This window comes from Ambystoma mexicanum, chromosome 3q (assembly GCF_040938575.1).
Source record: "Ambystoma mexicanum isolate Mex_15411 chromosome 3q, UKY_AmexF1_1, whole genome shotgun sequence".
In the NCBI taxonomy this organism is placed as follows: Eukaryota; Metazoa; Chordata; class Amphibia; order Caudata; family Ambystomatidae; genus Ambystoma; species Ambystoma mexicanum.
The window spans coordinates 996,225,138-996,248,976 of NC_090926.1; the positions used below are offsets into that span (position 1 = coordinate 996,225,138).

Here is a 23,839-nt window from a genome sequence, read left to right on the forward strand (position 1 = left end):
ATGCACCCACTCTGCCCGTGCAGACTTGTAACGTTCAGAAATTCAAGGGCTCTTAATGACTGTTGTTTTTTCCCCTTGTCCCCTCCTTCCTTGAGCTCTTTGAAACACTTGCTTTGTGTATAGGTGCTTTACAAATAAACAATACCATACCATGTCGAGGACACAGCTACAAATGCTCATAGAAGAGCCATCTGTAAATATTACGCTGCCAGCTGCAAATGCAGAGTCGTAGCACAAGATTTGGGCCATGAGCATGTTGTGGTAGTAGTTGTGCGTATGGGGAGAGTAAAGCTGAGAAAGCTGATCAACACATCCTGGAAGGCTGGAGGGAAGCAGAGGGTGGAAATACCAACACACATGTGCGGAGGTGAAGAAGCAAGAGACTCCATAAATTTTGAAAATCTGGATACATATGAACCAAAGAAGGACAAGTGAGTGGTTCGGCATATACTGATAGTGCATTAACAAACATGCCCAGAGAAAGGGCGGGTATTCCTGTTCAGACAATTTGGTGAATCAGGGAGGTGCAGTCATGCATGTGCAGAAAGGAACTACAGGTACGTTTGGGCATATTCAAGGTCACTTTTATATATGTGTAGAGAAGAGGGTTTGTGAACATGGTCAGCGACAGCTCTACACATGTGAAGGTGAAGAACCAGCAGGCTGCTCTGGTCATGTTCGCAGTGTGAATATGCATGGAGAAAGAAGAGGTAAAAGCAAGTTGCTGTGAGGAAATCAGGAGCGCAGTTACAAATGTACATAAATGAAGTATGTGCCAGTGGATCCATATATGTACAGCCAAGCTGGATGAGAGAGAAAATAACTAGTAGGTCCGTCTTTATCAATGGCATGTATGCACGTATGCACAGAAATAAATGATGCATTAACTGCTGCTTACATGTCGGGAGGTTGCAATGTTTTGATGCTGCCGGCATACAGTAAACTATCTTCTTTGGGGATGAGCACGTGCAGCCCTTCTTTCAGGTCCTCTCGACTGATGGTGCAAATTGGTGCTGCAAAATAGAGACAAAGGTAAAGTTGTGACATTTTATTCAGGAGCACCAAGTCCAACACAGATAAAAAGATGCAAAAAAAGTACAAGATTTAGGAGAGATAGAAAGAGGGAAAGATGGCAAATGTAGGAAAATATGAAGAAATAGAGGAGGACGCTACAAGCAGGGGAAGAAAAGTGGAGAGAGATACACACAGCATTCAAGAAGGCGGAATGGAAAGACCCAGAGGAGAAAAAATGAGAGCCATGAAGAAAAAATAAATAGTTATTCATGGTAGTGCAGTGGTAGATGGTGAATTTTTAAAGTGGAAAGGTGTAAATGTTTGCCTCGAATATGCAGAAGCGACCAAACGGACTAGCTGTGTCACTGCGCAGGACGCCAGCACTTCCTGCCGGGAGGTGCATGATGGAGCGGAGGAACGCAAAAGTGGGCAGAGTGTACACACATCTCCTAGAAGGCTTGCGTCTGTGCACATAGCCAGATTCATAGCAAAATATAAATATACGATATGTAGAACAACCATAAAGGAAACATGCTTGCAACCATTCAACTGGTGTGAGAGTGCATTATTAGAGTCAGACTTGCACAATGGTGATGAGGATGGGATAACTGAGAAGAAAAGGAAGAAACAGCGCACACACAAAGAAAAAGAAGAATCCACGTGTAAGAGAGCAGCAGAAAAACAAAAGAACAAAAATCACATCGCCACCTAACTCGCTAGATGCCGTCCAACCCTCTACTCCCTGCCACCCTGTACAGCTGTACCCCTCCTCTGTGCCCCTCTGTATTATGTTGAATCTGATGATATTATCGCTCCTTTCCCTGAGATGGCGTCCCCGTATGTGGCCAAGGGATGGCAGACACTACCTGATAGTTACCCTGGGGGTGGCTATTTGATAGAGAACCACCTGGGGCAAGGTGACTCTCGGGGAGACCAGATGACATTGTTGGAGAAAATGACATGCTCCCCATTCTCTTCCAGGGATGTTTCCTCAATCCCCTATGCCTTAATGGTATATTATTAGACTCAACCCCCACCAACTAATAGATATAATTTGATTAATCCTCATGTTAGGGAGAATTCTCAAAAATGTGCTAATTCCCTCTAGCTTAGGGACCCCCAGCAACTTCTTTACCTGGAGAGAGTGTGAGCCTTTTCCCACTCTTTCATGTATTTTGATGAGAGTTTATACACTGTATTTCTTTTTGGTTATGGAGTCTAACCAACTCCATAGGTATCATCTTGTCCAATAGAGTCACAAAGCACCTTCAGTGCAGTGACACAGGGAAGTCTTTCAGATTTCTCAAGGTTTAAATACCTTCTCTGGGATCAACTACTGTTTCCCAGAACAGTGGAGAGAAATTGAATTCACTTAGCCCTGTAAAATTCTAGACCCAGCACACCCTATTTTACAATAGAGTGCTGGAGGGGTTACTTAGTATCCCTTGTGTCTAGTTACTCATGAAGCATTCACATGTTACCCTTTCCCTCAGAATGGCTGGTGGCAGTGGTTTTCCAAATAAGCTACCATGATTTACCCCGACCGCGAACTGTTAGCAGATCCGGTGATGTTAAATCGCAGGAGCCATGTTTTTCAAAATGGTGCTGAGCCATCGTTGTAAAAATGGTGCCCGTTTTTTTTTCTGCCATTTCTTTGTGGAAAGGTCCTTTTCGAGTCTTTCTCTGTGTGCCAAACCAGGTTTGGTCTCTTTGTACATTCACCTTTGGCAGGCTTCAGGAGTGAAACCCGCCTCTGGCTCCAGAGTGTCTGGGATAGGCAGGAAGTGAGGGAGGTGCCTGGAACTCCCTGTGCTTAGTCTCCTAGGAGACCCAAATGCACTTTGTGGTGATTGGCTGGCTGACTGGCCGGCGGGGACAGCCACTCTGCTGGGTGAGTGGCAGCTAGGCTGGAATAAATAGGAGATAACTGAATAAAAGGCGAGTCGCTTGGCTTGGAAAGCACAGTCGACCACTGGAAGAAGGAACCAAAGAAGAGCTTGAAGAGAACAGCTGCTGCAACTCTTGGACCATTGGTTTGCTTGGTGAATCCCTGCTGCAGGTCCGAATCGCCATGTTCGCATCAACAGAGAAGCCGTGTAAGGACGACTTCTCCCTTTGAGTTGGTGGGACCAATCAACTCCCAAGTAAGCCTACTGGACACCCATCTCGGAGCTGGTTGCATTTCCTCAGACTGCTGCAGGAAACCGTAGAGCCAAGTAGAGGGACACCAGATTGTGTGTGTTGCTTGTAAGCTGGCTGAAAGCTTTTGGAAGATCCTCTGGACACCCACGAAGCAGGATTGACCAATCCTGACCCCCCTCAGGTCAATGCGGGACCTCAGATGTGAGGAAAGTCCATATTGGCAGCCAGGAACCACGCTTATTGCTATTTGCTGGACCGCAAAGAGCTGAAACCCGAAACAGCCATTGAAAGTAAAGTTTGCCGGTTGCCAGCTTTGACGGTGCTAGTACAGTGCAGGAGTCCCCCGACTCCTTCCCTCTTGTCCCCACGACTGATGCCCAGGAACAGTGAGACCTGCAGAGCTGTACAGGAACAGAAGTCTTCAGCTGCATCTTTTTCTTCTTTACTAAGGTACTGTAAACCTAGCCTAAGAGAACTTACCTCTCACTGTGGAAGTGCTTGTAACTTCTACAACTCACAAGACCAAATACCTGGCATGAAGAACCTTAAGGAAGGCCATGCCCTTGAATTAATGAACTATTGTGAAAGTGTACAGAGTGAAAGAGAGTCCTTAGGAAGAAACATACCCTTGGGATTGGCAACATGTAAAAGGGGAAGAGAACGCTTGGGAAAGGGAGCTGATACCCCAAGAGAAGTAAATTGACTGAGGGGGGAGAGTAGTCCTCTCAGTGCCTGAATATTCTTTTGAGTTGGTGAAACATTATAGAAGGAATATGGGGAAGGAAGCTGATCCCTGAACCCGTGAATAGTCTTCATTGGAAACCTTTTGTTGTGTTGAACTTGAACATTTGAACACTTGGAGTGTGAGGGCCAGAATAGGATTACGGACACCGGGCAGACCGTCTGTTTCAACATCTGACTGGACAGATTCATTAGTTTTGGTTGAGGCAGGGCAATTCCTCCTAGATTAGGGACAGGGAAGTAGTTTCAAACCCACACTGTTGCTAGTAAAAATGTATAACCACAAGCACTCTGTGTCTGCCTTTCATAGCTGGCTCCTTACAGTATCCTCCCCCCTCTGGTATATCTGTTCTGTTGTTACCTCTGAAAAGCTCTCTGTTATGCCTCTGTGCTGTTGTATAGCCCTGTAAAGCACTCCGTTGTGTATCTGTATTGTTGTACACCTCTGTAAAGCGCTCTGTTGCGTCTCGAAAATAGGTCTGCGCTGAATAAATACCATAATAATAGTAACAAAAATGCAGAGGAAGAGACAACCAAAATGGCTCAACATGTAGCAACCCCACCAGTATATGATATGGCATTTATAACACGCCTGTACACAAGTGTCTCTAGGCGCTACAAGACAAGGAGGGGGAAACAAAGGGAGGACAAAATAACGATCTTACTAGGTCTTGTGTCATTCAGATTGCACAAGTGCGGGGAAGAGGGAAGGAGAGAAGTGCCGGGGCGGGGGGAGTGCAGTTAACTCACAAGTGCAGCCAGCCGGTGGCTCAAAAGTGCAGAGAGAAGGGCCTGTAAGGTTGCAGATACAGACCCCTAAGTGCTGGGGAGACTGGAGGCAGTGCAAGGGCAACTGGACATGCAGGAACCTGGGCCCGAGTTCAGAGGGTGACCAGGTGACCAGTGCGCGGAGCAGTTAGGTGCATCAGCAGGGGAGAGGAAGAGAGAAAGCAGAAGCGAAAAGGAAGGTCTTGAGTTGCTTCCGGAACCGAAGGTGGTTCTGCTCAAGTGTGAAAGTGGCAGGGAGGCTGTTCCAGAGGGAGGCCCCAGCCGAGGAGCTAGATCTGCCCCCAACTCTCTGCTTGGAGGAGCATCAGACCCTCAGAGCGTTGGAGGTGGATGATCGGAGAGCACGAGAAGGAAGATGCTTTGGAAGAGAAAGTTGGAGGTAGAGCGGTCCCTGGCCCCAGAAAACCTTGTGGGCTATGCAGAGGGTCTTGAACTTGATCCTTGCAGCCGCATGGAGCCAGTGAAGAGATTTCAGAGCTGGAGAGATATGATCCCTGAGCTTGAGGCCAAGGACAAGTCTTGCATTCCTGTTCTGTATTAGTTGTAAAGGGTGGAGAGTGGAGGAGGTAGATTTAGAAAGAGGCTGTTGCAATAGTCCAGCCTATAGAGAACCAGAGCTCTGGAGACAGTTAGCTTCTGAGGGAAGGAGAGGAAGTGAAGTAAGAAGTTTGACTTTTTAGAGACGTCAAAGATGTGTGGGGAGAAGGAAAGTGTGGAGTCAAAGATAACCCTGAGATTCTTAGCCTCACAGGTAGGGGTAGGAGAAGGGCTAAGGAAGGGAAACCGGCCAGAGAGAGAGGGGAAAGGATGGTGTAGGTGTACCGATGAGGAGGATCTCAGTCTTGTTGGCATTTAGACAAAGATCATTGGCCACGCACCAATTTTTAATGGTGATTAGGCAATCAGAGATGAGGGAAGGAGAGTAGGTGGCCGAAAGAATCAGTAGTGAAGCCTTTCTCGGGATAGTGCACTGCAGCACCAGGTCCATCCGCTCACAAACTCCAAAGCAAGTGACTCAAAGGGCCTACTGATTGATTACACTTCCAGCATTGGTCCTTATCTGAGAGACTTGTTTTGAACATTCTTCCCGGTGACAAAATGCCCTAAAAAGTAACTTAGTCTGTGAGGACATCACCGACTCAGTCCATGCTTGAGAAGCGGACATTATTGCAGCATCTCTGCCAACATTCAGGACTTATTTCCTCTCCCAGTTCACCAACCTAGACCATTGCAAGTTCAGAGACCCCCTTTTGTTTGGATGCAAGGACATTGTACACGGTGGCAGAAGGATGACTTGCTCGGGCACAGAGTTCCAACGATGACCAGGACGCACTTTGCCCATAATTCTGAGGTGTGAACTCAAGCTTAGCAGATATTAGACCTCTTAGTTGTCTATATTCGGCGTGGCTGCAGTCTATCAAACCAAACTCCTTCTGTAGACGTGTAAATGGGATCCAAGCTCCATTTTTATGAAGGTCTTTGATGTATCGAATTCCAGTCACGTACCAGGACGGCCAGAACAACACTTTTCCTTGTTTCGTTATTGATCGATTCAGTCAAATAGATGTTTCGGGAAAAAGAAATGGGTCGCAATCCAGGCATTAGGATCGTTAGGATAAGGAGTGCGAGCATTCACGCAAAAAGACAGTAAGAGGACTAAGTTGCCTGGATCCCTTTGACGTCGTAGATATCAAGGCCCGGGGTTCCAGTTGGAACAGGTTGGATTCAAATTCAGTCCACTTGTCTGGTTCAGTCTCCACCATGCGACACAAATTTCTCATTGTGAATGCTAGATGGTATTAAAAAAAAATCTGGCAAATTCATACCACCCTGCTTCAATGGTAGCTGCATCTTCCTCAATGCGAGTCCAGGATATTTTCCATCCCACAGAAACTTCTGCATTAATGAATCAAGCTCCTTAAATATCTGTTTGATGTTTTCATTGGAATCATGGACAGGACATGGTTGACTCTCAGTGCCATTTTCATCTTAATGCAATTTACCTTGCCCCATAGTGAAAGTTTCAGAAGTGACCATCAATACATATCTGCTCTGAGTTTCGATATTAAGCAATAAAAGTTGATCCTTAGTAATGATTTGACCTCAGGGCCAATCCAAACTCCTAAGTACTTCATCCGTTCTACACACCAAACAGGATGTGAGGAAGGGGCCTGAAACTACCCTGTCCTTTGTCTCTAGGAAAGACTGAATGCAGCCACCCTGCTGTGTGATTGACAGCATAGGCTGTGCATGAATGGGAGAAACCTGCTTAAAAGGTGAGGATTTTGGGACTAGAGGCAGAGTCGACCACTCGGAGAAACACCCGATGCAGAATCCATGTACGAAGCTTGCTGCAACCTCCTGGACCTTCGAATTGCCCGGTCAAGCCCTACTGCTGTGCTGAAACTCCTTTATCAGTTCGACTGAGAAGCTTCGGAAGGGACGACTTCTCCCCTTGGGTTAGTTGGGCCAAGTAACCCTGAGACGAACTCCACTGGACCATCTTCCCTGACTGTTTGTACTTCTTCACTGCTGCAAGAACCGAGTGCCTGGGGTTGAGTAATCCGTAGTTGAGTGAAACGTCTGAAATCCGGATAGAAGCTCCAGCATGCTCCTAAGGACCCCCCAGAAGCAGGACGACCAGAGCTTGAGTGCCCTCACCAGAGTGAAGGATCCAAGGATTGAAGGAAGCCCAACCGGTAACCGAGATCCGCGACAGTGCTGTTTGCTAAGCGCTTGAAACCGCAAAGTGCAGCTGAACCGAAAAGAGCCCATAGCTGCCGACGACCTCCCAAGTACCGCCGCAGGAGACCTCCAGACGTCCTCCCTCTTATCCACACGACTGAGGCTCAGGAACACTGGGACTGCACCACTGTAGCAGGACAGAATCCAGCTGGACCACTCTTCTTCAATCCAGAGGTACTGTTTAGACTTGGGGTACTTACCTCATTAGGCATCATTATGATCCTGCCTGTCTGGAACCAAGGGTGCCGGTAAGCTAACCGGCACCGTTGTTTACGGTCCAGCATATTACAGGTCTCCCTGCGGGAGCCGCTGTGCCCGACAGGTCTGACCCTGCCGGGCACAGCGACCACTGTAGGCAGACCGGTCACGGAAGCACCGGCACTGTTTGCCGGTGCTTCAGTGTCCCCACTCCCATAGGGTCCTATGGAACTCTACGGGAATGGGGAATTACATTTTACCGCTGACTGACTTTCCGGGCCGCTGGAGTTGTAATCTCCCGGCGGCACCGAGAAGTCAGGCGCTGGGAAATATTTACGGGTCCAGCGTCAACCCGCCGGTAGCACCAGCAGGGTTAACGCCGGCCCGTAATGAGGCCAATTGTCTTTTATCTGCACTTTTCTCAGTCGGGAATTGCAGTGGCTTATCTTTAGAATTGATTCCAATTCTGTTCTCTACGGCTTAACAGCTTGTGACCCTACAAGTGATTTTCTATCAAACTCTCTAACTTTATGCAAGGCTTTGGTTCAAAGAAGTGCCTCAGCATCATAGACTGTTTCAAATTGACTTTGGCTATCCTGGCTCCCTGCAGAATCTTCTAGCACATTGACTTTGATATTGTTTGTCCCTCATATGTAGTAACTTGTACTTGTTTTAGTCAGTTACTGCGGTGAAAGGCTTGTCTAGATTTCATTGGAAGATTTAAGTGTCCTCACATATACTGAGAACCTGTGTAACCTGTTTGTTCCTTAAATCATTCCTTTCTGCAACCTCAGAATCTGCAAAGTATATATAAATGCCCTTACTGTCCTTGTGATTGAAGTCACCTCAGGGTGTAGGAATTGTGTGTAGCATATCCAAAGATTATCCACTCACTTGTTCGGATTCTGAAAAGTAATATTAAAGTGTATTTACATTGTTACACGAATTACCTTTTTAAAGAAGGTGTATTTAAAAATTGATGTTAATTAAACAAATAACTATTTATAACAGAAACCTTAAGTACTTGGCTACTTGTATTTACGGATTTCATTTGTACAGCTCTACAGCTCACATTTACCCCTCTTGAGATATGCCTGGCTGCTCAGTGACACTACCAACATATGTAGTACAGACCTATACCAAAAGGTGGGTTACCCAATGCCAATCAGATAAGTGTTGTGTAGTCTCACACAGTGTGACTGCACCAATTCTTACCTAACAACTCCGCTGTTGCGCAACATCAACACCATTCACTAAAGCCTCTTTAGTATTCTTCATGATATGATATGTTAAGTCATTTATAACCCACCTGTACTTAAGTGTTTCTAGGTGTGATAAGACAAGGGAGGGATGTTTTTCAAGATGGCGTCGGAGCCCCCTCTGTAAAAACAGGTCCCGGTCTTCTTTTTTCACTGTTTCTTTGTGGAAAGGTCCTTCTAGAGTTTTGCTCTGCGCGCCAAACCAGGTTTGGTTCCTTTGTTCATTCATCTATGGCGGGCTTCAGGCGTGAAGACCGCCTCTAGCGCCCGAGTGTCTGGGGTGGGTAGGAAGTGAGGGAAGTGTCCGAAACTCCCTGTGCTTAGTCTCCTAGGAGACCCAAATGCACTCTGTGGTGAGTGGCTGGCTGACTGTCCGGCAATGATAGCCACCCTGCTGGGTGAGTGACAGCTAAGCTGGAATGAATGGGAGAGAAATGAATAAAAGGCTTGGCTTGGAAGGCAGAGTCGACCACTGGAATGAAAGAACCGAAGACGAGCTGGAAGAGGACGGCTACTGCAACTCCTGGACCATTGGTTTGCCCGGTGAAGCCCTGCTGCAGTTCCAAATCGCTAAGTTCATCTCGACAGAGAAGCCCTTCAAGGACGTCTTCTCCCTTTGAGTTGGTGGGACCAATCAACTCGCCACTAAGCCACCTGGATACCATTCTCGGAGCTGGTTGTATTTTCCTCAGAGTGCTGTAGGAAACCGAATAACCAGGGAGAGGGACACCAGCTTGTGTGCTTGACTACAGCTACCGGAATTGAAGATTTGCCAGTTGCCAGCTTTATGTCCAGTCCCAGTGCAGTGCAGGAGTCCCCCGACGTCCTCCCTCTTGTCCGCACGACTGAGGCCCAGGAAAAGCGAGATCTGCAGGAACTGCCAGGAACAGAGGGTGACCTCGGGTCACCAGCTACATCTTTTTCTTCATTTGTAGAGGTACTGTAAAACTAGACTGAGAGTACTTACCTCTCGCGGTGAAAGTGCTTGAAACTTTCCCAACTCACAGGCCTAATCAGCTTGTGACCCAACATATGATTCTTCTTGCTACAAACTGTTCCTAAGAACTTTTGCAGAGACTTTTCTGTTTATCTACCAGAACTGCTTTGTCCTATCCAAGACTTTATCCTATTGACTTTGGCCTAACCTATTGAATTGAATTGACTCTTCTGGTGAACTAAAAATATCTGCACTGCCTAAGAAATAACTTTATTCTATCTATCTTCTGATAACCTATGCCTTTTTGCCTCTCCTTCAAAGTATTCTAAATGCCTCAGAAACTTAGAGTGTACAGTACTGAAGTATATTTGTTTGTGATTATATTGCCTCCTTCTTATGAATGTTTTATAACTGACAGTTAAATAAATTAATAAGTATTTAACAAAGAAACCTTGAGTGAAAGAGTTTATTTTAACACCTGTGATTGTAGACCTCTGTGTAACATCACTACAGCTCACATTACCTCTTGAGATAAGCCTGGCTGCTCAGCTCTGCTACCAAAAACTGTGCAGTACAGACTTATACCAAAGGTTGGTTTTGCTTACACCTGTAGTCATAGTTGTGTGTAGGGGTCCCAAAGGGTACTGCATACAAACTTTTCCTAACACTCCCCCACACGCTATAATATATTTACCAAGCCTCTTTGATCGTCTTGACAATCTGGTTGTCACCTACACTAATTACGTGGATGACACCCAGATCCTCATCACGCTCACTGGTTGCTATATAAATGACACAAAAATGATCAACAACATCTATCTAGAAATACAAGCATGGATGGCCATGCACAGTCTTTGTTTAGACGATGACAAGACTGAACTCTTTATCATCGGCTCCCGAGCTTGCCTTAACCAACTAGATGAACGCTATTCTGCCTTCATCATTGACGGAAACACCATAAAAGTCTCTAGTCGAGTAAAAACACTTGGTGTTTACTTGGACTCCACTTTCTCCCTTAAAAAACAAGTGAACATCACAGCATCCACTACGGCCTACACCAACAAACTTATAAATGCCTGCAAACCTTACCTTTGAAACAAATGGCCTCTTAACATTAGCCAGAGCTCTGATCCTCTCGAAGTTGTACTATTGTAACACCTTATTCCTCGGTTCCTCTTCACGAAACCTAAACAAACTTCAAGTCCTGCAAAACAATGCCTTAAGTTCAGCTCTAAACATAACTCGCTCCAGCCACATCTCATCCTTCAGGAGGGATGAACTTTGGTTACACGTACGCGACAGAATAACATTACGATCCCTAGTCATCACGCACAAATGTCTCTCGAACACAGCACCGAAATACCTCATGAATAAATTCTCTAGAACCCAGTCTGACAGACCCACTGGATCCAGCTATCTGAACCAACTCATTATCCCTAACTAGAACCTAAAAACGGCTGGAGGATCCAGCTTCCCAGTGCTTGCTGCCAAGTGCTGGAACTCACTCCCGCCAGCCATTAGATCTGAAACCTCATTTTGAGCCTCCAGAGCCAAGACCAAATCTTGGCTCTTCTCCCAAACTACTATCTATCACACCAGGCTATTTCCCACACTGTACACTGTATATACTGTATATACTCTATATGCTGCACACACAAACAGAAACTTATTTTTATGATTATGTACTCCAGCTACTGCTGACCTACAAGTACCTGTGTTGACTGTAATCTCTCTCGCTAAAAGTCAGAACCTGCCTGACTTAATCCATCTTTAAATACATTTTCTACTGTCTTGTGACTCTGTAACTCTGCAACTGTAAATCTGTCTATCAATTGTATCCTATTATGTAACCTATTATGTATTCAAGTACAAGCGCCCAGTTACCCTTGGGTTAGGTGCAATATATAAGTAATAAACTAAACTAAACTAATGGCACACCATTAATCCAACCACACAAAGACATTCACGAAGGCTCTATCACACAAATGAAGCCAAACTTTCCTGGGAATAGCAAAACAAAAGAGGTGATGGCTAGAAAGTTTAGAATGAATGTTAACCTCTGGCATTGCTCTGGGCAACCCTCCAACCCATCATTCTTCACCTGCAAAGCCATTACATACAGGGAAAGACAATATGCAAATCATGCTTGGTCCCACCCCAAAGGGGAAGTCCAGCCCAAACTACATGGTAATATCCCTTCTGCACAAGACCACAAGCATCCCCAGATATGTTTCAGTCTCATTGGGCCTCATTAATTTGGAGTAGCTTGGGTCTCTAGGCCCAGCAGGCACGGCACCCAAATCTGGGCACACCCGTCCCACTCGGGGTGTGTTTAGCAAAACAAAAGCGGTGAAGGCTGGAAGGTTTAGAATTAATCTTTACCGCTGGCGTTGATTACAAATTTCTCATTTCCGATCCCTATTATAAAACTCACAACTCAAAACTTCCACTACTGCATCTCGCTTTCACCTCTTTCCAACAAACACAGCTGACTAGCTAAACATTCCTCCTCTAACACCTATCCACTTCGCCTCTATTCCTCTGAGGCTCAAGTTCTCTACTCCTCCTTACATCACCAACTGAACATTGCACTCTGGAATACTCAGTCTTTATGCAACAAAACGTCCTTTATCACTGACTACTTTCTCTCCAGCTCCTCCCCAAGGCGTTCTTGCTATCACTGAAACCTGGATTTCAACATGGTTGCATGATCAGGTAAAGGACTGTAAAGAGAATGACAGAGACGTTTCAAGGCCTATGGCTAGAAGATGCCCATATAGCAGCACACTCCATTCAGAGGTAGGCCAATTGCAAATCTGCGGAGTCTTCCTACTTCAGGGAGGCGAGGAAAGCTGTGCACAGTTGTCCCACCTATTTGAGGGAGGCAACTGGTTCATATCTCCCCAATCGAAACTTCACAAACTGGGGATGCAGCTTCACGCTCGAAACAGATAGACCCTTTAGCCACCCACATCAATTCCAGTACACAAACCTCCTTATACACATGCAAAGCATGGTGGCGGAGGACGGAATTGGAAATTGTCTACGGTAGAGGAACCCTTCCTTTTGCCTGCATATGTTGGAGAAGACATCCAAGACTGTGTTAGGGAAACTTTCACTTTTTGCAACTTTCCCTCCACTGACTTAATTGATGCCCCCAGCATATCTGGAACTATGGCTTATTTTGTGATGAGTGAGGCTATTTTAGACTGCTTTAGACATGCCGTTTGGGGTGCACTGGGTAGTCCATATGGCTCCCAGAGTAAGAAGAGCTTCTCCAATTTCTTTTTAAATGTTTTCGTTTTATTGTAGTGCAAGCCACCTGAAGTGGGACTTTTTCTTTTTTTTGTTTACTTTTACATACTGGTTGTTACTCTTTTTATATGCACAGTACAAGCTGGTGGCAGTGAAGCAATTTCAAATTATCTTTCATGGTGCATTAGCACCCTGGGCAGGGTGAGCAACCAATCATGTTGATCGGAATGCCGGGTTGAATCTGCCGATCGAAGACCGCATTTCCAGCCACCTGCTGGCTGCTTCCTCGGCCCCACCATCTTACCCCCACCCTCCCTTGTCTAAATATACTCTGGTCCCTCCGACTCCCATTCTCACTTACCTGCTTTCTTTTGTGGCGGCTGCCGTCATGTTGTTGCTGCTCCTGCTTGCCAACGAAATTTCTTGTTCATTGAATCAAAATACAATGCTCGCAGCACCCCGAGTAACCGGCCTGGCAACCCGGGATGCTAATAGTGTTCATACCCTCTCTAACATGGCGGATCGGGAGTTATCGGCCCGGGGGCCTATACCATCCGATACGGCCCGCCGGATCGGGTATGAACGCTTAACTACAAGTGCATAAGTATTTTTACCATGATAATGCACATCTCAGTATTTATTTATTTAATTTATTGTTCGCTTGTTAGGTGCTTATACAGAAAGTACATACTGTTTCAAAGTGCCCACAGGGCAATGGGAGTGAAACACAATAAAAAATAGAAAATATTCAGAACATGCAAGTGCAGCAAGGGAGAGGGCAGAAGGGGTAGGTGCTTGAGAGTCTGTGCTTGTGGGTGAGCAACAGATTAAGTCCATGGTATGGTGAGTGGTACACGGCCTGGAGCCACATTGGGTGTAAGTGCGAGCCTCCAGGGTCGAGGGTGTGCTGAGGCAAGTGCTGAGGGTAGACAGATTCTGCGGCAATTGGGTGTGGGAGGCCAGGGGCTCCGAGGATGCATAAGGGCCCAGGACACCAATCACAGCAATTGTAAGATTAGCAGAAGAGAGAAGATGGGAAGGAGTACTGTGGTTGCTCCCAGCTTAGGCTTAGGTCATAAAGAGAGGGTCTGGTGCTATTGAAGATGCTTCCCACTGGAACCAAGAATCCAAAAACGCTGAATGATTGCAGGTGAGGAACATGCATTGCCAAAGCTAGCCTCCAGGAAAACTCAGGACTTTCTACAGTTACACGTGAAGAGCTTCATCGGGTGCCTTCCTCTCCGAGACTGGTGGGCAGAAACAGTTTTGTGTCCTTTAGAGCCATTCTGACATCTGTGGACCACAAAGGCGCCACTGGAAAATCCCAGAGTCTGAACATCTACAAACTGGCTGCTTGGACACCATCTTTCCTGGAAGCCTGTCACTTTGCAGACAATTTTGCAGACAATTCCGACGTGGGACTGGAAATAGTTTGTCTGCGAATACTGCTCTCCACCAGGAAAAGGTACCTTCCTGGAGCAAAAGATCTCCAGCTAGTAAAATCAGAGCCTGCCTGATCCATAACAACTTGCCACGCTTGCAGCTTACTTACTGTCATCCATGGTTGTGTGAGCCACAATGTCAACTTACATCAGTGTCCTACCCACCAAGCTAGAGAATTCCTGGAAGGATGCCTTCTTCGGTAGATCAGAACTGACACAGACACTGAGGACAGAACTCTGAAACTGCGATCCCTAGTACTCCCGCAACTAGTCCAAAGGTATGAGTAGTTGGTCCCATTGACCCCTCCTTACCTGGCGGTTAGTTTTCTTGGAATCAGAGTTTAGGGCTGAGACTGCATACCACATTTAGGCACCCCATCTACACATAGGGACTCAACAGGCATACATTCCAAGCCATAAACTACACTTACCTGACCATTGTGTAGGAGTTCTGGTAAAGGAGTCTTCCCTGGGAACCCCTCAATAAGTACGAATTGGGAGTGGTTTGTTTTCCTTTAGTTAAAACTGATCTGCGAGCTATTCGTATTACAAACTTCCTAACTTTGACCTAAAACACCTTTGAGGCAGCTTCGAGCTGCTCTTCAAGCCATCATATCCTTAGGTTTGAACTGGCTAAGCCATAACGGTGGGTTGTCGAACCTGGTTCATTAGTGCTACCTTCTATTAGCAGTAGGGTCTGTGGATAGAGTAGGGATTGGACATCTAAAGACTACTATGAAGAGTTTGGTTAAGCCTTATATCACATAAGGCCTGTGATTAAATTGTTAAACCATTTTTCTCTACCCACTTTACTGTGAACAATGTAGTATTTGCTTTGATATACTTTGAACTATGTGCGTATGTGTGGTTGTGTGTGTTTGTGTGCATAGAGTGTGCTTTTCTAGAGTGTAGTATCTTAGAGATTTAATGCATGTGTGCTTTTAGTAATAAATAGGATATTTGTATACATCTTTGTGGCATTCTATTAGTTGTAAACTTTATTTGTGTCAGCTGTGCCTGCGGCCAAACCATTAATCGCTTATGTCCAAGCCTTTGTGTTCAACCTTTGGTTAGAACAAAGTGTGACACGCCCTTGCAGTTCCATTGGGTTACCTTTTCAGAAGCCCACACTAGTGTTAGTTCTGATAAATGTACCCATGGTGCGATTCCCACAGATAAGGCACAACGCATTACCAGATGAACATTTCCCAAGCATGTGGCACAGGGTCTGTGCAGGCCAGCAGCAAAGAAGGGACGTGTGCACTGGATACAAGGTTTAAAGCCAGTGACATGCAGGATGAGAACATATAGGAAAACGGTAAAGGACAAATGTGTAAATTAGGTCAGCAAATATACAACATTTTATTGAATCGATTTTTTTCTTTAAAATGCGAAAATACAATAAGGTGTGTGAGTTAAAGTCCCCCAAAAAAGAAAACATCAATTTCTGCATTTTAAAACAAAAGAACATGGATAAAAAAAAAGTGACTTAAAATCGACAGAAAGGAGACAGAATAGTTTTCGGACCGGATTTCTAGGAGGAAAAATATGAACTTGATGTTTGGGCTGATAAGGCTGGTTAGATACGGGAGAAGGGTATATAGGCGCGTGATGGGAAGCTCATGTACCAGCGATTCTGAAGATAGAAATTCTGTAACTGCATTGTGCAACATTCTTAGAGCGATTTCCTCGCATTGCCTGCTTAGATGCAGGTTTCCAAACAGGTTGGGAGGGAGAGAGAGTGTCTGGCATTAAAGAGGATGGGGCAACGGGTGACAGGAATATAGTATAAGGAAGGGAGCAACACCTCTATAAATAGGAGACAAATATAAATACACACACAAATACACAAATATATGTAGGCACAGCCACACAGTGAGAGAAATGCCCCTTTACCTTGGAGCACCTTCTCCTCCATTGCCAAACTCCTAAGGTGATTATCCTCCTCGTCGCCTTCGGAAAAACTGCTGTTGTCATCAAACTGAAAGTCGTCCTCTACAGCAAAGCTTGCCAACAGCTTGCTCACTGCCCGGCCCTACGACAAGACAGAAGGTCAGCAAATCCTGCTTTAGAAGGTTTGTGAGAGATCAGGCCTGTGAGACAGGTCATTAAGGGTTTTGGCCTGTGACATCTAAGGTCATCTATATAGGGTATTAATGTTGTGCGGCTATTACAGATCACTGCATTGTACATGAATTATAAAGCAAGTAGGGATGCTTGGTGTCAACTCCTTTGGACCTGAAAATTAAAAATATACAGGACAGTAGTGATCCCAGTAATTGATTTTCAGTGGGCACTTTCAAATATATTGCCATTGTTTGGAATTAGCCACTACTACATCATCATTATTCTTGAAGTATGCTATTTAGATCTCACTAATAAGGCTCAAATATGGTGAAGAACATCTGTTGTGATGGCTTGAGATAGGTGGACGATAATTGGCTCTTGCTAAATAGGAATTTGAAGATCAAAGATGTTCCTCACTGAGGATTGTATACCCACTGCTGCTGTAATTGCCTTGATTCTGTACAGTAGAGTGCAGGTGTGATGGGGATGTTCATGACTGCTCATGCTATCTCCCCTCATTGTACATGAGTCCCTGTGCTCCTTCCCATCATAGTCCACCAGTAGCTGTGTTCCCTGTCCACTGAAACAGCGTTTATACGTATAACACAAGAGTTAGAGCCCGGTTGAAACATGCTATGAGCCCCTTCCAACTTAATGGGGTGCATGAAAACAAAATGTGCACTTGTTGGTGAAAAATTCCTTCATGGACTGTTAGGAAAGATTTCTCTTTACTGCACATTTCCTTCCATTTTCATGGACCCCAAATGTTTTGCTTTAATTTTTTATCCTGACCTGTACTTCTTACAGTGCAGTGAAGCCTTAAACTTCACTACACTGTCTTTAGCTCATCGGTTATGGGGAATCAGACATGTCCTTCAGGCTGTCAGTACTGGGAAACATTGTTTCCCTTAGTCTAGTTACTTTGTCACTACTTTTAGTGACTTGTTATCACTTGTGGTAACTTTTATCATTGTACATACATCTTACAATGCAGTAAAATGGGGCACACTTTTGTTTTTGCCCTAGACTAACACTCAAAGGATTTTTGATTACTCTAGATGTGCTAAATGGACAAGCCGGTGGCAGCAGTAACTTATTACCATTTTTTGGTGCTTTTCGTTTCAGCCTTACTGCGTTTTCCACCTTTGTCTACTAACTGTGGCTAGTGTCCAAACATGGCCCTGCCACAAGGCTTTTCCCTTGTCCTTTGGCCATCTTGTTTATTAGCCTTCTTTTTGGCCTGTGAGGCTAGGAAAATCTGTATATGGACTTCCAGTGCTCAGGAGAGCAGAGGCTTTTGGCGGGCTACTGGAGGGCTATGTGTGTTTGCTGACAGGATGTGGGCTGGGACTGTTTAGTCCCAATCCAATCCACAAACTGGTTTCAGTGTGTATGAGTGTTATGCATGAGTGCTCCCACTAGTGGTCCTGATTGGACCACTCCTGCGTTGTGTGTGGGGTTTGTTCTGCTATTGGCTACTGGGAGTTTCAGCTCTTACCTTGCTTTTGGGATATTGAGAAGACCCCTGCACCCACTCTGGAGAGATCCTGGAGTAACCTGAAGGAGCCAAGACTCCTGTCCAGCTGTGAGACCCATGAAGAAACAGGAAACCCATCTGAAGGAGGCCTGGCAACCAACTTCTGCTGCTGTCCTGGAAGAGCCCGGTCTTGCTATTGATTTTCAACAGTACTGCGAGAGAGCTGCGACCCATAGAGTGGAGGGAACATCCATTCCTTACGTCTGCTTGGTACCCTGCGAAGAAGAGCCTTCGGAAGTGTCCTGGGACCGTCCAGTGGCTGTCCAGATCTGAGTTTGGGCTACACTGCTGCCGACGTTGCCATTCTGTGTTGAGGCCTGGAACTTGGGGGATCCTCAGCTTGTCCTACATGACTTACCTCAGTGAAATTTCGGAGTCCAAGCGTCAAGGGGGCCCGAAATAGGAGGAAAGGTCTGACCGCGACAAGTGAGTCCCTTTATGTCGCTGTGCTGCGGTGACCACCATCCGAAAACAAATTACATGAGTCAAGTCCAGTCCTGAGAGGGGTCAAGCATCCTGTTTTTCTACATTCTTTATCTGAGAGTCCTTGCATCGGCTAAAGACACCCTCCTGAGGTCTGAATCCCATTCCGTGGGGAACAGACAGGGAGGTATGAAAAGAATTCTGAGCGTAGCAAAACACCGCTGCTGTGCAATACAGCTTTGATTTGCATGACAGCATGTGGTTATTGAACGATGTGTCCATGACGGGCTGGTGGCAATGGATATTTTTCGGTGTTTCTTTTCATTCTTGTGTTCACTTCTGCATTTGGACACTAATACCTTTTAGAGTACTATGTACTCTAAATTGGCCGTTCCACGCGATTTTCACCTGTCCGTTGCCCATCTTGTATTTTCTTATTCTTTCTGCACTCTCAGTGTCGGACTTGCCATATATGGTGAGTCCTTTCCCAGGAAAAGTTCCTGCTTTGCCCAGGCGGTGTGTGCTTATGGCCAGATGTGGAGGCTGGGACTGTATGATTGCAGTCCACATCCATGCTCAAGTGTGTCTGGTGCTGTACAGATGTTGTGGTTGGATGCTGACTATTACTGGGCAGCGCCTGCTAGTTTGAATGGCACAAATCCTTACCATTAACGGGTTTGGGGCAACTCCAGCTCGAGCTGCGGCTAAATGGAAGCTTTTTCAGCCATTTATCAGATTGTCATTGGAGCCAAGACCGCCAACCAAAGACTTGCAACTCGTTGTTGCAGCCAACTAGGGTGGTCTTATTCTACTGTCCCGGGAAAAAAGCCCTGCTCTTTTGCTGATCAGAAGGTCTACATCGGTGCTTTGACCAATGGACCAGTGGGAACAACCAGTCTCGACTCTGCTTGAGGTACCTGCTCTTGTAAGACTTTGGAAGTGAACCAGAACTATTCTGTGGACTGACCAGCTTGCTAGCGGGCTACCTCATTCCATTGGTTGTCATCCTGAGTTCGGACCTGGAACTCCATAGACCTTTGACTTGTGAAAAAAGAGGTCTCTCCCTGTAGTTGCAGCTCTTCAGCATGAAGAGGTGCCTTTAAACACCAGCTTCTTTGTTTCGACCAACAGGGTTGACTTCCACTATTTCTTCAAACTGCCCATAACTGATCACTCACCTGCATCATATCCCAAGGGTCATCTAAGGTCGTCGACAATGTGGTGGTAATTTCTTCATCATGCCTGGGTCGTCCAGTTGTCCAGTCCCAGGAACCATCTCTCCAGATTCCGGAACTTCTGTCTAGCCAGACCTAAATCCTGACACTGAAAGTCACCTCTGCACCAGCGACCCCTAAATCTCGTTTAACTGAATCAAGACACAGGGCCCAGCAATTTCAATAGCTGCCAAAGTGGTCCTGGAGTGAATGAGAGTACAGGGGATGAGTAAACAAAGCTGTTCCTACCCCACCTCCATAAGATTTAATGGGCGTAACGTCCTTGCCCTACCTCTCCCTTGCCTGACTGTGATCTGTAGAGTTCTGGTCAAGGATCCTCCCCTGAATTCCCCCAAGGTTGTTGGATTCGGAGAGGGTCTCCCACAAACTTCACTTTAATTGTTCTTCTACCTTGAGACACCTACAACTTCCAGTTGGCTTTGCCAAAACTTGTTTTGGCCCATTTAAAGACCAATAGCGATCAGAAACAATTGTGTTGAAACTTGTGACTCAAGTGGAATACTACTTTATTCATATATTTTATTGTTTGCTCGTTAGACGCTTATACAATAAGAAAATACTGTTTCAAAGCACCCACAGGGCAAGGGAGGGAGCAGGAGTGGGAAATACATTAAAGTACATTAACACACAATATATAAGAGCAGTGGGGCAAGAAGAAGACAGGACAAACCTATTATGCCTTGTGAGTATTCAGAACGTGCAAGTGCAGCAAAGAAGAACGCAGGGGGTAAGTGCTGTGGAGTCTGAGTTCATGGCTGAGCCAAAGATTAAGTGCTAGGAATGTTGAGTGCTAAACAGCCTAATTCTCTGCATCCAGTGCACCCCAAATGTGAATGTGTATGTGTGTTTTTTTAAATGCTAAGAGTGTGTCCAATGCCTAAATAAATAATTGTATTTGTATTCATTCTGCCTAACGCGTATCATTAAGAGTACTCTGTGTGTGCTTAACAGAATCATTCACCCCTCTCACACTCTCTTTAGTCTAAGCCTTGCTGCTCTGTAACTCTACCCAGATAGAGTTTGGGTTGAAATTAGTCTCTTTCCCTGTTCACCAGACTAGGGTGGTCTCTCAGAATCTGTCCACAGGGCTGATTCTGAAAATCCATCTCAACAATGGAGATGGCATACCATTAACATAGAGGGAAAGGACAGGACTAAGAGTACTATTGGTTTTTTGATGCTTTGATTGAGAACATGTAATACATTGTAATATCAAAACAGATCTAGAATATAAGGTCCATCATCGTACCTGTTTAGGGGGCATCTGCTTATTCTTCAGCTTCTTTCCTTCTCGGATAATTCTGGGGTTGCGCGGAGAAAGAGCCAAACCCAATGTCCCATTCTTCCTCTGAGGAACAAGAAAAAAGAGGGCAAATGAAGATAACTGTATTTTTTGTAATAGTTATTTTTCAATGAATGGAAAGACACCAACCTAATATCGCGGGACACAGTTGATGAGTGTCTATTGGCCGCCTGCTCCACATAAGTGATGTGATGATTGTGGGAAACACGATATACCATGCAGTGTGGTATGTTTCATCCGTGTACTGCACTTTATGTCTAGTGTATAACACTACGCTGCCAGTGCAGGAAAGATAAGAACTAGAAGAAAGGCCTACTTTGTCTATGCCCCCAGATTCTAGAAACTCCTCCTCCTCAACACGAGACTTGATCCTATATTTTGTGAAGGAGCTCAAGACCCTCCTCTTTAAGGAATGACTCATCCCTAACACCTAAGCCCAATCTCCCTCCACTACTCACTTCATATGACAATGGGCGATCTGCTTCCCCCAGTTTCCTACGCAGTTGCTTGTAGATTCCTTGTTGCCACATTACCCGCCCAAACCCTCCCCATTTGTCAGCTCCCGCTCCCTTGTATCTTGTTAGGACTGATTTTCTATACTCTGGCCGGGTGGATAGATGTATAGAAGGCCAGCCTATATTGTTATAGGGACAACTCTGGAGAGCTGTGGCCAAGCCAGTTCAAGGTAGCAGTGACGAGTGGTCTAGGCTAAGTCTATAGAGGTGGCGAGCTTGTAAAGGGTCCACAATGAGTACACACAAAGGGGGTAAAAAATTACGCAAAGAAAATATGTATCAAAATACCATTATTTATGCAGGGCCAAAAAACACTAAAAAAAATACCTAATATCACGTAGATGTATCACACAACACTTAAAATAGAATACATATATACAGTCACTAGAGTAGGGCATAATAAAGATCACACCCCTGTAAAGGAAAGTACAGATTAGATTATGCACTACAGGTCCACAGAGAAGTAGACCTAGCATCAAAATTCCTTCCCTACGTTGTAAAGGGCCTTATGCCCAAAGGTTCAGGAAAAGTTCTCACACAGTTTGTAACGCTGGAAAAAAATGAAGGCAAGTCTTGTAGGACAAGCTGAGGATCCCCCAGGTTCTGGGCCTCAACCCGGAATGGCGGCGTCTGCAGCACGGTAACCCAAACTTGGAGCTGGTCAGCCACTGGGTGGTCCAGGGGCACTTCAAAGGGCTCTTCTTCGCAGTGTAACGAGCAGGTGTCAGGAATGGATGGTCCCTCTACTCCAAGAGTTGCAGCTCACTCGCAGGACAGCTGGAGATTGACAGCAAGACAGGGCTCTTCCAGGACAGCAGCAGAAGTCACAAGGCCTCCTTCAGACAGGTCACCGGTATCCTCACAGGTCTCACAGCTGGACTGAAGTCTTGGCTCCTTCAGGTTTCTCCAGGATCTCTCTAGAGTGGATGCAGGGGTCCTCTTCTTATCTCAAAAGCCAGGTGAGGGCAGAATCTCCCACTAGTAAATAGTAGAACTAGCACCCCACACACACCTCAGCAGTGGTCCAGGCGGGAACAAAATGCATACCAGTCAGACACACTGAAACCCGTTTGTGGATTGAGACCAAACAGTCCCAGCAAACACACATAGCCCTCCAGTAGTCCGTCAAACGCCTCTGCAGGCACAGTCCATATAAGGATTTTCCTGGCCTAATAGGCCAGGAAGAGGGCTAAAAGACAAGATGGCCAAAGGACAAGCGAAAAACCTTGTGGCATGGCCATGTACAGTTAGTAGTCAAACGCGGTAAACGTGTTAAGGCTAAAACGGAGAGGAGCTGGACTTGGAAATTACTCCTGATGATGTGAAAGTGGCCATCAGGTCGCTCGCTAATGGCAAGGCCCCCGGCAGTGATGGCCTCCCGCCCGAGTTTTACAAAACGTATGAATCCATTCTCACCCCCATCCTGCACGAAGTTTACCAGGAAGCCTACACAAATGGTAACCTGCCCAAAACCATGAAAGAGACCATAATCATCCCCATGCTTAAGCCGCACAAGTCACCCACCGATTGCGATTCCTACCGACCTTTGGCCATGCTAAATTATGACAGTAAGATTCTCACCTCTATACTGGCCAACAGACTCGCTAGAGTGGTAGGATCCATAATCCATGAAGACCAAAATGGATTTGTCCCAGGACGCAACACTACAGCCAACCTAAGGAGGCTACAACACATCATGGCCGAAACCCACGACCGTGAAGAAGACCTGGCGATACTGTCACTCGACGCCATCAAGGCCTTCGACTCCATCTATTGGGAGTGGCTAGTGGAGGTTTTAAGGAGCTTCGGTTTTGGTGGGGGCTTCATCAGATGGATCCAGGTACTCTACAACTCGCCAATGGCCAGGGTTAAAACAGGCAAAATTGTCTTGGAATCCTGGGCAATACAAAGAGGCACGAGACAGGAGTGCCCACTCTCGCCCATGCTGTATATACTTGGACTGGAACCGATAGCCATATATTTCCGTCAACAGTTCTTTGATGCTGGCATTAAGGTGGGCAATGTCTACAATATAATATCACTGTATGCGGACGATGTATTTCTATACTTTAGGAACCCCGAGGTCAACGCACCAACAGTACTGGGGGTGCTCGACAATTATGCGAAATACTCAGGAATACAATTCAGCAGACACAAATCCTCTGCATTCCCCCTAGCCAGACTACGGGGCATTACAGAAAACGACCTCCCGCCCATTGGGATAAAGTGGCAACTCG

The 23,839-nt window shown here is 45.8% G+C and overlaps 1 protein-coding gene across 3 annotated transcripts in view; it reads right to left on the reverse strand.

Moving 5' to 3' along the window:
- Window positions 1–23,839, reverse strand: part of BAHCC1 (BAH domain and coiled-coil containing 1) — a 683,113-nt gene that overhangs the window by 167,064 nt on the left and 492,210 nt on the right. For all 3 annotated transcript variants that reach the window (XM_069655151.1, XM_069655152.1, XM_069655150.1), the window contains 3 exons: window positions 21,034–21,132; window positions 16,419–16,557; window positions 899–1,013 (listed from right to left, as the gene is read on the reverse strand). In XM_069655151.1, coding sequence (XP_069511252.1) covers window positions 899–1,013; window positions 16,419–16,557; window positions 21,034–21,132 — 353 coding nt within the window. The remainder of the gene's footprint in view (window positions 1–898; window positions 1,014–16,418; window positions 16,558–21,033; window positions 21,133–23,839) is intronic.